We start from the raw sequence: 14886 nt of genomic DNA on the forward strand, positions 1-14886 counted from the left end.
CTCTAAGTGTGACTTTGATCTTTGAGGTAGCAAGACAAATTAAAAAGCCATGTGTTGTCATTTTATGATGGATTGCATTTGTTCCAAGTTGTTTTTAAAATAGTCCAATATGGTGAAGTTATTACAGAGACAGAAATGTTCAAGCTGATGTACAGCCAGGTTTGACCTTTGACCGCTATTTGTGACCTTGAACCTTTGAGATAGGGAGATGGTTTTTACACACTTCACATTGTCTTACCATGTTTTACATTTGTGCTCTGCTATTTCAAATCATTCAATAAATGGCAAAGTTATGGAAACTTGACCTCCTAAATGTGAGATTGACCTTTGAGCTACGGAGACTGATGTTAAACACTATATATCTTCTTCTGACAATTGAAGATATTTGTGCTAAGCTATTTACAAATCCATCAATGTTTGGCAAAGTTATAGCTTATACTAGAAACTTTACACACCCATCCATCTGAAAAGATGTACTGACCGACAGCGCTGGACTGATATATGACGCCTTCTTTAAACTAAGAGCTTTGTCAAAGACGTAATGTATACCCTCACATGCTGCATTGACACAGAATATTTTGCATGCTGTCTTTACAAAACAAGAAGCTAATTTTTGGCGATTTGTTTAGAATTATTATACTATTATCATTTATGGCCATTTTGACCTTTGAACTCTTGATTTCTTCCGCAAGACACGCCGTTCAATGACTGTGAACATAGTCCAACTTGTTGACGCTCAAAAATATTAAGCTACTTTTTATGCCCCACTTCAAAGAAGAGGGGGTATATTGCTTTGCTCATGTCGGTCGGTCGGTAGGTATGTCGGTCCGTCCACCAGGTGGTTTCCGGATGATAACTCAAGAACGCTTGGGGCTAGGATCATGAATCTTCATAGGTACATTGATCATGACTCGCAGATGACCCCTATTGATTTTGAGGTCACTAGGTCAAAGGTCAAGGTCACGGTGAACCGAAATAGTAAAATAGTTTCCGGATGATAACTCAAGAACGCATACGCCTAGGATCATGAAACTTCATGGGTAGATTGATCATGACTCGCAGATGACCCCTATTGATTTTGAGGTCACTAGGTCAAAGGTCAAGGTCACAGTGACCCGAAATAGTAAAATGGTTTCCGGATAATAACTCAAGAACGCATGCGCCTAGGATCATGAAACTTCATGGGTAGATTGATCATGACTCGCAGATGACCCCTATTGATTTTGAGGTCACTAGGTCAAAGGTCAAGGTCACGGTGACCCGAAATAGTAAAATGGTTTCCTGATGATTACTCAAGAACGCATACGCCTAGGATCACGAAACTTCATGGGTAGATTGATCATGACTGGCAGATGACCCCTATTGATTTTGAGGTCACTAGGTCAAAGGTCAAGGTCACGGTGACCCGAAATTGTAAAATGGTTTTCGGATGATAACTCAAGAACGCATACGCCTAGGATCATGAAACTTCATAGGTAGATTGATCATGACTCGCAGATGACCCCTATTGATTTTGAGGTCACAAGGTCAAAGGTCAAGGTCACGGTGACCCGAAATAGTAAAATGATTTTCGGATGATACCTCAAGAACGCTTTTGCCTAGGATCATGACACTTCATAGGTACATTGATCGTGACTCGCAGATGACCCCTATTGATTTTGAGGTCACTGGGTCAAAGGTCAAGGTCACAGTGACAAAAATTGTATTCACACAATGGCTGCCACTACAACGGACAGCCCATATGGGGGGCATGCATGTTTTACAAACAGCCCTTGTTATATTGGTAATATCTGGAGTGTACAACCCGGGAGACATTCAATTAATGGTGGACATTTTTCCTTTTTTGTCTATATTGTTGCGCAAGGATTTAGTGCGCAACATTCAAGCCCCAATATCAGACACTTAATATCAAGGAATTGCAATAATATTAACATACCTGTGTAAATAATTCATTTCTCGATAATGTTCCGTAAAAATTATGTAATGACACATTGAATTTTGCACGCCTGAGCAATCTAAATCCAACCACTATTCAAATTTTCAATATCTCTTGATATGCTCACTGTGTAGATATAAATCGATAACACGAGCTCGATGTAAAGCATCTGGTTTAAACTTGGAAGAATAAACGGCATAAAATAAGTTTACGTTCATCTGTTGTGGTGCAGAGCGTTACATAGCAAACCAATGTTATTATACTTTTCTGTATTAATTAAATTAAAGCATTGTTTATTTTTCTAAAGTTACAATTAAAATGTTCTGAAATAAATTACATCTTTTATTTTTATACCGTACATAAATAGTATTGATACAGATTGTACAGTATACCGTCCTATGTAACGTAGAATGTAAGTACATAAAACAACAAAGACAGAGGTGGGAAAAAGACATGCATAAAAAGTTGCTGAAACTTAGAAGAGTGAATAGAAACTGCACCATATCTGTTTTGAACATATGCTTAGTAAATCGACAAAGATGTGCATACTAGATCTAGTTAGGTAAAAGTCGGTGTTAAAAGCTCATGTTTAATAAAATTACGCATACAAGTTACACTGTAATGCCTTCTTCTAATTGGTTGATATTTAAATCTGTTTCATAATATGGCAAGAGGTCATTTATGGCCATTTTAGTCCTTTGAACTCAAAGTGTGACCTTGACATTGCAGATATTGACGTCATTCTTTCAAATAACACACTTTCCAATGATTGTAAAAAAATGTGCTAAATGATTTGAAAATCTCACAATGAATGACATGGTTATGGCCCCCCCCCGACAAGCTCATTTATGGCTGTTTTTGACCTTTGAACTCAAAGTGTGACCTAAACCTTGGAGATTTTGATGTAATTCTTTCCCATGACACATGGTCAATTGATGGTGAACAAATGTGCCAAATGATTTTAAAATCTCACATTGAATGACAAAATTACGGCCTGGACAAGCTCATTCGTGGTCATTTTTTACCTTTGAACTCAAAGTGTTACCTTGACCTTGGAGATATCGACGTAGTTCTTTCGCATGACACACCAACCAATGATGGTGAATGAATGTGCCAAATGATTTGAAAATCTCACAATAAATGACAACGTTATGGCCTAGACAAGCTTATTTATGGGCAACTCCAATTGTGACCTTGACCTTTTAGATATCGACATACTTCTTTTGCATGACACACCTTCCCATGATGGTGAACAAAATTAATGTACCATGTCATTTTTAAATCTAACGATAAAATACATAGCTATGGTCCGAAAAACTTTTGGTTTAAAACACACTAATTGACCCTGTGACCTAGTTTTTGACCGGGCATGACCCATATTCTCACTTGACCTAGACATCATCTAGCTACAACTTCTGACCAAGTTTGGTGAAGATTGGATGAAATTTTCGGGTCAGACCGACAAATTGACTCCTATATAGCCCCCATTACCAATGGTAATAGGGGGTATAATAAGGGACACACAAAGCAATTAGTCAAAGTAATCAAATTGTTTCCTTTGCAGTATCATCCTAAAACTGTCTGACAAAAACTTACACATATATTTTCAGGAAACTCGAAATAAGTTATTTTGCTTTCATACACTGCAGATATGTATAAATTAAATGTCTATATTTTGATTGATAGTTTTGAAGCCCTCATTGTTATAAGTACATCTCTTATTTTCAATTTAAGATTTGATTATCAGCTTATGACATGTTTCATTGATAAAAACCATAAAAACAATCCCAGTTGATATCAAATTTGTGGCAGTTAGATAACCATAGACGCCGTCGGCTGATAACTTCATTCTCAACTCATACTTTTTCCCCTCCCTTTCCTCTCGTCTTATATGAAGGTCAGCAATCAATAAAATATGAATGTGTTTTGTCATTTTGTTTTTGATCATTAATATCTGTCTTACTCTAGAACAGTGATTGAAGATGACAAATACCCCCCTCCCACCAAGGCTCATTGCAAGCAGGTGCAAAACTTCAGTAGAAGGAAAATGAATGTCAACATTTGGTCCTGCTTTACTTCACATTGATCACAGTAGCAGAATACAAAAAGCTTACCCTTTTAGCACTTAGACACATATTTTTACGCATTTGTAGTCCCTTAGAAAGTTATATTTAATTTAAGACATTTCTTACTAGATTCAAGTTTTTAAGATTTAAGTTTTTCATCTCCAAACCTTAGGATACTGATGAGCAGCAGACAGCATAAAACCTGAACAGCCTGCTAGTTACTTGCAGGCTGTCCTGGTTTTATGCTGTTTGCACATAGGCATTTTCACTTTACTTCTAAGTTGGAAAGGGTTAAGTTGATTTATTGAATTGATTGCTTGCTACATAAGCATATATAACTCTGCAGCAAGTAGTGTTACATCTTGCATTTCTTTATAGTAAAAACAACATATCTAAAAAGTTTCATGTTGATAGGCAGTAAACCAAATGACTTGATCAATATGACACAAAATATGCATGTGCACCAGCGCAATTTCCAGTTTACCCGCACAAACTATTATACAACCCCACAAACTTCCTTAGCAGGGATACAAAATATCAACAAGAGCACCGCCTTGCGGGTGCAGACCGCTCATCTATTTTCTTTTTAAAGGTGAAGTGACTCTCATTTTCAATCACAAAGGAGGGAGGGGTGGAGTGAAGAGGGGTGTATAGTGTGGGGTTGTGGACATTTATTACATTATCTTCCAAAAAAGCGAAAAAAAAAAAAAAAAAAAAAAAAAAAAAATCGGGGGCGGGGGGGGGGGGGGGGGGGGGGTATAGTGTGAGGGTGTGGTGGTAATTTGTGAGATGATCTTAAAAAAAAAAAAAAAAAAAAAAAAATCAAAAAAAATAATTGGGGGGGGGGGGGGTGGGTGGGGGGGGGTGGGGGTATAGTGTGAGGGTGTGGTGGTCATTTGTGAGATGATCTTAAAAAAAAAAAAAAAAAAAAATTAGGGGGGGGGGGGAGGGGGGGGAGGGCACGGGGGATGGTTTGGGTGCAGTCTATTGTGGTATGTCAGGTAAGAGTAGTTTCGTCAAAGTATCAATCAAATCTAATCATAAATAAAGAAGTTATGGCAATTTTAGCAAAATTTAATAATTTGACCTTGAAAGTCAAGGTCATTCAAAGGTCAAGGTAAAATTCAACTTGCCAGGTACAGTAACCTCATGATAGCATGAAAGTATTTGAAGTTTGAAAGCAATAGCCTTGATACTTAAGAAGTAAAGTGGATCGAAACACAAAATTTAACCATATATTAAAAGTTACTAAGTCAAAAAAGGGCCATAATTCCGTAACAATGACAACCAGAGTTATGCAACTTGTCCTTTTACTGTACCCTTATGATAGTTTGTGAGTGTTCCAAGTATGAAAGCAATATCTATGATACTTTAGGGGTAAAGTGGACCAAAACATAAATCTTAACCAAATTTTCTAAGTATAAAGGGCCCATAATTCCGTCCAAATGCCAGTCAGAGTTACATAACTTTTCCTGCACGTTCCCTTAGGATAGTTCTTAAGTGTTGCAAGTATGAAAGCAATAGCTTTGATACTGTAGGAATAAAGTGGACCTACCACAAAACTTAATCAAATTTTCAATTTTCTAAGTATAAAAAGGGCACATAATTCTGTCAAAATGCCAGTCAGAGTTACATTACTTTGCCTGCACAGTCCCCTTATGATAGTAAGTGTTGCAAGTATGAAAGCAATAGCTTTGATGCTTTAGGAATAAAATGGACCTAAACACAAAACTTAATCAAAATTTTCAATTTTTTAAGTATAAAAAGGGCACATAATTCTGTCAAAATGCACGCCAGAGTTATCTAACTTTGCCTGCCCAGTCCCCTCATGATAGTAAGTAAGTGTACCAAGTTTGAATGCAATAGCATTGATACTTACTGAGAAAAGTGGACCTAAACGCAAAACTTAACCAAAATTTTCAATTTTCTAAGTATAAAAAGGGCACATAATTCTGTCAAAATGCACGCCAGAGTTATCTAACTTTGCCTGCCCAGTCCCCTCATGATAGTAAGTAAGTGTACCAAGTTTGAATGCAATAGCATTGATACTTTTTGAGAAAAGTGGACCTAAACGCAAAACTTAACCGGACGCCGACGCCAACGCCAACGCCGACGCCAAGGTGATGACAATAGCTCATAATTTTTTTTCAAAAAATAGATGAGCTAATAAAAAAAAAGACATACATTTGTATATAAAAACTAAAGAGATACAGCTTACTTTCAATACATGTTCCAGCTAATACTCATACTATATACAAAATAATATCCTACACTTATATGTTTAAAATTGAAAGGGATGAGTTCAGAAATATGTGTTTTATAAAATCTTATTTTTCCAATAAAAACAACATACAATAAAAACTTTCAAGAGTCAGTGTAAATGGAACATTATAAAACCCCACAAACCAAATGAATACCTGCCCATGCCTGTAATGTATGATTAATGTGTTAATTATGGGCCAACAACTAATATTCTCATTAAGACTGCTTAATCAAATAGTCTCCTCTGACATTTAGGGGAAGACATGTGCAGGAATGGTCACATGGCTGTAGTTATCAACAAACAACCAGGTCATGTCCAAACTTGTGACTTGGGCATCCACACGTACATTCACCTATAAGAAAGTTAAAATAAAAAGAAAATAAAGCATGATTTATGATGTTATTAATAAAGAAGAGTTGAACAACAGCACAGTGGTCAATTGTAGCAAGAGTAGGTGAGGCACAGTGGTCAATTGTAGCAAGAGTAGGTGAAATTGTTATGTCCTATTAGAGAACTGTCATGGATTCACAGATGCCCCCTGTGGTAACAGCCATGTTCACATATTGATCATCTACAAATAAAGGTTGATATTCATGGACATTTTGAGTGAAACCTTCCAAGTACTTCAAGCGGAGTGGAGTCCACCCAGCTACATAAAGTATATAGAACATACTTATATTGTTTTTGTATTTCGAATAAATGACAAAGGTTCAAAGCTCTGACAAAATCAGTCATGTCAAATTCTCTCCTTTAAGATAACCTTCATATCAAGCCCATAGGTCTGGAAAAGTTGGATTGAAATCCCCTCAGTAATGTAGAGGAGTTAATTCCACAATAGTTTATGAAATAATATGAAGGAGAAGATTTCAAAGGGCCATAATTCTGCAAAAAAATTTGCTCTATGACAAATTGCCAACTTTCCCATCACCTTCAATGTAAATGTGTGAGCTGTAATGTTTGAGAATAATCTCCCATTAATTAAAGAGGATGTCATTGCACACAATTTTGGGACAGACTTCTGTTCTATGACAAATTGCCAACTTTCCCATCACCTTAAATGTAAATGTGTGAGCTGTAATGTTTGAGAATAATCTCCCATTTATAATTAAAGAGGATGTCATTGCACACAATTTTGGGACAAACAGAATGACAAGTGCAATGATTTCAAAGTGGATCTCATCGAAAAAATTTGGAAAAATGGAAAGACATTTGCAATTTCATTTAAGAAGATCTCACTGCAGAAAATTATTGGACAAGACAGACATGAGATATACTATAACACAAGAAGGCAATCATATGGTTAGCATTTGACAACCTTAGGCTATCTATTTGCAGTGTTTTTTTATTTTTAAATTATTTAGTGCATAATATGAATTAAGTAAATTGTGTCTTTAGTCTCTTAGAATTAGCAGATTACAATATGCCACTTTTTTGGGACAACATGTACATGGCTTTTGGACTATAGCAAGATAAATTCTGTGCTTGATTTTTGTTTCTCATTTTCTTCCATATAACACAAAATTGGCTCGAATTTCAGATAAACATATTCTTCTTAATCTCTATGATTGCAGTACTGAAAGATGGCGTGCAAATATTGCATAAAATATCTTGTTATTCCTTGATGTATGAGAATATTTCTCTGAAACAAAGAACAGTTCAAGACAGTCATGCAGTCTATTGTTACAACACGAGGGTTATTGTGCACATGGCATACTTCTCACGTGTCTATTTACATTTTTGTGAATTTTTACAAAATAAAAAACAAACTGAAACATGTTTGTTTTTTTTAATTCAAATAAATATGCTCAAACATTTGTTTTAATGTTATCTTACAAAATATTAAAAAGTAGTGGTTTTAAGAAAACAGGGCTTTTTTGCATTTGGATGTGCATTCATTGTTTTTTTAAGGTAAAAACAATGGCATGTTTATGAAGTTAAGTTTATTGAGTACTTGTTTGTGAAAAGAAATATTGTTTGTTTATTTTTACTCACATGATGTTATTAATGATGCTCTAGTGATTTAATAAACACTAAAGAAACAACTCTTTGTGTACAGAACCATACAAAATAAGTGATTTGAGTCACGATGACAAAGATGTGGATAACGCAAACAAGCAGCAAGACGGTTGGGGTTGTCATAATGACAAATAAGCATCGTGATGAAAACCATGAACCAAGCTCATCACATTATGACTTGTGTCGCGTGATTCAGCTAGCTCAAAATAATTGGGGGGTCAATGGCAACGGTTAATTAACAAAATCATTAAGAAACCTCTGAAATATTATTTCCTGCTTAAAACTGAAGCTCTAATGTTAGGTCTATCTATAATTTATATTTTAGTTTAAATAATAAAGGTTGTTGACCTTTCTTGAAGTGTCACTGTCTTTATTTTGCACATTCTTAAGTTTAAGTGGTAGTAAGTGTCACCACTTTGTTGTATTCATTTTCTGATTTTTGTATTTGGCTTGATGGACTTTCGATGTAACATGCACATATCATTTAGCATTTAATATTGGTTTAATAGCCGAACTCCCCCTAGTTGAGCTGCCTTCCTTTGAACATGTAATGCACCTATATACATGTATGTAGTATCTCTAAACGAGGGCATGCAATGTAACAGAAATCGTGTTAAAAATATTCTTGTTTACTTGTAAACAAAAACAACTCACATTCTTCCAGTCAGTATAACACTAACAAAGAACACAGCCGCAATTAATAGTTTTGTCCTTAATAAGGCCCAACTGTGAGCATTTTAAAATTCTAGTCTAGACCAGGCCAAACTTGAAACAGTTATGTAACATGAAAAATTATGGTATACGCTTTGTCCTCATCAGTTACACAATATTTCTTAATTTATTGTGACCAAAAACGTAATAAATGTCATGAAGACCCTCTCCCTAACTTAGAAACTTAAATGTCACATAACTTTTACAGCCAAGATGTATGCTGGCAGGGTTTGATAGCCACAGAATTTGAAAGCCATTTATGATGATCCATATAACCTTTCTATTACATTTGTCATCAATTTGAAAACCTTGAAATGTCAGCATTTTCTTTTGTCTGTTTTTTTTTAAATGAAACTGTGGAATAAATTTCAGCCACAAGCTGATGGGGATAAATGGGGACTAATTTAACAACCTTTACACCTTTATTTATTTTAAAATATTGCAGTGTACCACAAATGTGTGCCTTCAAAATGAAAGTGTATGTTCTGTTGAACAAGATTGAAATCATGTTAGTGTAATTGATATGGTCATCCATGGCTTTATGGTGATCTTTTAAATTATCTTTCACAATACACACATAATGCTGGTTCTTGCTAAAAGATGGACCCAAAAATGTCTTACTTTACAAATGGCAACATAAAATAATTATTTTGTTGTTCCTTTTTTGTGTTTTATTACTTCGTGCTTTCATCGAAACTCTGTGTTTTCCTTAAAATCTTTGTTGGTTATTTTAACTGATAAAACATGGTACTTATATATTATATAGAAAGAGAACAAAGTTATCATTTTTAACCCTTTGTTTGCTGGGAAATTTGTTGTCTGCTAAAATTTTGTCTGCTGAATTTCTAAAATTAGCATTTTCTTCGATTTTTTTTCAAAGAATATTGTCAGAATAGCAAACAGTTTGGATCCAGATGAGACGCCATGTTCTGTGGCGTCTTATCTGGATTCAAACTGTTTGCAAAGGCCTTCAAAATTCGGTTCCATCGCTGAAAGGGTTAAAATGACCCATTACAAATTCAAAAGAGTTCCGAACCTTAGACCAGCTTAGTAAAATATAGTTCTGGTTTGAATGCACAAAATATTAAATATTGATTAAAACCTGTCAGAACTTAAAAACAGGTTTTGCATAATAGAAAATTACATATCATTCTTTGTAATAAAAAACTCTGTTTTCATTTGTAGCTTGTCAATTTAACAACTGAGACAATAACCCTCATTATTCAAATTCCAGAACCAAAAATCATTGTTTACTGACCTATTTATCAACAAAAACATCGTCATGTGTTCAGTCACATTTTGTTGTTTTTTATGCAAAGTGTTCTTGTTTATTTTTCTGCCACCTTCTTTATGAAAGAAGATTTTACTTAGTGTAAATGTACCAAATAAAGAACACATCTAGAATTTTAAACACTTTATTACAAAACAAGAGAATACAAACATTTTACACTGACATTTATGGCTGGTTAATTATATCAAAACTGCCCATCCATTAATTATTTTTGGGGTATAGATATGCCATATAAGGAGCCGAGCATCATATAAAAGACACTTGTTTTTACTCATGCAAGCTTGAAGAATTTACTAATTTAGTTCACAATGCTTAGGTTAAATTTGCATACACCTAATTATGATAAATTAAACGCTTGTACTATGTAAGTCTAAATTTAAAAGGAAGTTGTCAAAATCTCTGACAACTTTAATTGTTAAAGCATCTGAATGGGTCTTTCCGGTTGATTTATGATGTAAATCAAACACATAGCTTGTGAAGAGGTTACAATCAACTGATAAACAATTGTGCAATTATCAATTTGAAATGTACATTTTGTATATGCAGCCAGCAATGATGACTGTCTTAAAGGGACCTATTCAGGTTTTGATAAATTGACAACATTGAAAAAAAAATGTTTAAGATTTGCAAAGTTGTATTTAGTTTTATTGCAAGAAAACCGTAATGCTAAACATTTACCATGCTCTAAAATATCCATTATATTGCAACTTTTGATGATTACAAAACAGAAAATTATAAAGCATTACAAATGCAAAATGATTGTATAATTTGGAAAGTTTTGTTGTTATCATTATATTTTGTGACATAGCATGGTTTGTTTATATGAAGTATAAAATACCAGTGTTTCTCGTCATCACGGATGGATGGGAGGTCTATAAACACTTGACTTTTACTCCAAGAGTCAGTGGTTTGATTATTTTGTGGAATTTGTTTTCTGTCTATATTTTTTGTTTATTTTTTACTGGAGCTTTTTAGATCTAATGTTAGCATTTACTGACATGCGTTAAAACATTCCAAAATCTGTGAAAAGGCACCTTTAATAAGAAATGACTAAATAATATTATATGCTCTGTTATTGGTTCATTTCTCTCACGGTAAAATATTTTTTCCTCAATTAATTCCAAAATTATTATTTGAAAATGCTTGTCTTAGAATCTATTGGTACTCAATGTAATTTTTTTGCATACAAAATTGATTTTGAGAAACTATATACACAAGGGAGAATAATATGTAAATTTTCAACTTGACACTCAGTAGTTGTTCCCCTTGGGTAAGGTACTTTATCATATGATAGATGACATGAACGTAAGCTTAGTCCTATTATGTGGCCATCTTCCACTGAGATGAATGTTGGTGACAAATTTCAGACTTTGGGATATCAGACATCTTCTTGACATGCTGGCCTGGGTTTGCTAGGTTACAAGTCAGGTTACGAGAAACATCCTTTTACTTCTTTATATTTGCCTTCAGACTTCAGATAACTAGAAACAAACTTTTTTGTTTTTGACTATCGACTATAATTTACTAATTATTAGTAAATAATTAGTATTTACTAATTTAAATACTTTAAATTGCATTTAAAGTACGATTATTCTTACCCAATTGAGACCTGGGAGAAGGTGACATGGTATGGCCCGGGTTCTCATGTTGCTTGGCAATGCCTCCCAAGGAGCTTGTGTGATTTTGTTGAGGCCGCAAACCACTCCCATGACTCCTGAAACCAGTTCAGAAAATGTTCAGTGAAATAAGGATTGGAGTTTCAAGAGTCAACTTCAATTATTAGTCAAACAAATCTTGGAAATTTGAACATATAAGTGGAACAAATCTGGAAATATGGAGGGTTCAACATTGATGTCAATTTGCATCTCTTATTATAGTGAAATAAATATTAGAATTTCAAGAACTTTGAGAGAATTTTTGCCAACCCAAGGTTCATTCCTTATAATTTTGCTTAAAACTGACCATGCAGCTGGCATCAAAAGTCATTAGAAAAAAAATAATGCAAACACGCACTGAGGTGCGCAGCATGTGCGATGGTTTCATAAAAGCTCCCTACAACCACTATAGGCTCATGATTGTGAGCTTATAAAAGCAAGAAAAAAAAAAAAAAATATTGCCTGCTCTGGGATGCAAACCTTGACCTCTAGAATCAAAATGTAACTCATTACTACTAGAGTCAGCTAGTTTACACAAGAATATTTTACATTCTTTTTAGTATAAAACAAATAATTGTTAACTTTTTCTAAGTCTTGAGTGATATTTTGCTGTATTTTTGAGCATTTTTCTGAAAAATGTCATCTTTTTCAAACTGGGAAAAAGTCCCTTTAAATTTGAAATATGGGGATATGCATCATGACTTTATTTACTGAGGTTTTGTCCAACTAAGTCTCTTGAATAGCTGAAAACCACTACTAGAAGAGCTATCACAGACAGAAATTAATACCCTTGCACAGAAAAATGTTTCTTCTGTAGGGATTGCCCGATAAAGGCCAGACGAATAAAGGCCAGACGTGTAGTGGAACATGTCTGGATCCGCATGACGAATGCCTCTCTGAGATAGGAGATCTGACTTTTGAGGAAGTTTCCTGGGACAGTCGCACAGGAGACTGAGAAGGTCGTTGAACCAGAATCTCCTGGGCCACCAAGGGGCGACCAGGAGGATCTGGCAAAAGCTCACCTTGAATTCTCCAAGATTTGGGTAATTAGAATGGGTGAGTGATAGGCGTAAGCATCCAGTTGATCCCAAGCGAACAAAAGAGCGTATACCGTCCACGCTGCTGGATTGTAAACTGGACTCACTTACAGAGGAAGTCTGTGGTTGTCTCTGGTCGCAAACAGATAGACCAATGAATAACCAAACGTGAGAAAAATCTGGTTGGCCACTTCCTGATGAAGTGTTCAATCCGATGGAAGGATCTGGCATTTGCGAGACAACCGTTCGCAAGGGCGTTGATACGGCCTGGTATGTGTTTGGACAAGAGAGTGATGTTGAGGCTCTTGCAAAGAACGAGTAAGTTCCTGGTTTCAAGATACAGGGAATGAGTGTGTGTTTTTGAGGGCGAAGATCTGGTCTTCCCTGTCAGCCGTGATTGCTGCCTGTATACTGCCTCCAAAAAGGCAATCTGCTGTGAAAGGAGCAGTTCTAAGCAAGTTCACGCCTGGTTCCCACAACAAAACTAAGGCAGGGAAGAAAGGCTGAGGTCCCTCCAGATCCTGAGCATCTCGGACCTGAGTCCAATAGCTCCCAAGCCATCTACAAGGCAGTGGCCGCCATGCGGTCAAGCTGGTTAGACAGACCTATGGATCCGTCCCCTCTCAGTCCTTATTCTCCAACATGGAGTAAGGAACTGATAGTGGTAGAAGCAACTGGCATAGTAAGTGAAAGCTCTCTAATGTCAGGATCCAGACCCGGCCCTTTGGAAAGGTCCAAACCGATAGTCAGGTGGGGTACAGGGGACTTGTAGCTTTTACCACCATCAAGCTGTTTAGGCTCAGTCAGTTCCTTAAGAGCTTTCAATGGCGATGGAGCAGGCTTATTAGTTGGACTGGAATACATTGTAGTCAAGCCAATTGGAAGGCTGAGGTCGACGCGAGACGTCGCTTTCCTAATCCTGCTGGGCTCACGTTTGCAGGCCACCTGTTCAGTGACAGTGACTGCAGAGCCTGTAGCCGACAGGGAAGGGCAGAATCGTGTCATCAACTAGGTTCTCGAACAAAATTTCATAGACCTGATTAATAGAGGCCAAATAGTAATGTTCGGCCTCAATGTTAGAATCCGAGCCCGCGTCAGCCGAATCATCTGCAAAACCAGTGATCTGCATGTAGCCGGCTGAGACAGAAGTAGGAAAACCAGATGGAAGTATTTCATAAGCTTCTAATATCAGTCTGCCTTGCAATTAATTTTAGTTGGATATCCTATAATTTGTATTATTGTCCCATACTAAACAGGCAAGTTATTGTTTTTAGTTCACGATCCAGAATTTCTATGCAATGACCCTGTTTCATTGACATCTCACTGACATGTTGGGTTATTTATTTGTGTAAAGAATAACTTTCAAAAATACCCAGTAGTTCACATTTCTTTCTTGCAAAAAAACTGATACAAAAAAATATACAATCGATTGCATGGATTTAGAACACGTTCAGGTCATGCTAACACAAGATTTCTCAGGCTGACATTTAAGTATAAAGCAACCAATCAGAGGACCCATTAGTACAACATTATGTTGTCAGAAATAGTACCAGACATGTATTGATTTTAAGCCGAAGACCTGAATTCTATTCCGTTCATGCTGTTAAGCAACATTTAAGAAAGATTGAATAATTTTGCTATCCTGACGTGTTTTGTTGGGCAAGGTTGGAAACTTCAGTATATTGTTAAAGTAACATTGAAGAAAGATAGTCTAACAGGATTTTAGTATACCAATGTGTTTTGTTGATAAAGGTTGCATACTTTCAAACAGAAAAATCAATTGAGTTAGAAGTTTACCTATTTTTATTGCCCTATGCTTCAAGAGAAAAGACGTATGTTTTTAAGTTGACAAAGGCACAGTACTTCAATTTAAAAAACAAATTTCTGTCCTAGACAATCTTTGGGGAAAGA

General features: G+C 35.7%; 1 protein-coding gene across 1 annotated transcript in view; it reads right to left on the reverse strand.

Moving 5' to 3' along the window:
- Positions 1 to 14886, reverse strand: part of LOC127860766 (cAMP-specific 3',5'-cyclic phosphodiesterase 4C-like) — a 505962-nt gene that overhangs the window by 81494 nt on the left and 409582 nt on the right. The window contains exon 8 of the mRNA XM_052399042.1: positions 11882 to 11997. Within this exon, the coding sequence (XP_052255002.1) occupies positions 11882 to 11997 (116 nt within the window). The remainder of the gene's footprint in view (positions 1 to 11881; positions 11998 to 14886) is intronic.

This window comes from Dreissena polymorpha, chromosome 15, assembly GCF_020536995.1.
Source record: "Dreissena polymorpha isolate Duluth1 chromosome 15, UMN_Dpol_1.0, whole genome shotgun sequence".
NCBI classification, from domain to species: domain Eukaryota; kingdom Metazoa; phylum Mollusca; class Bivalvia; order Myida; family Dreissenidae; genus Dreissena; species Dreissena polymorpha.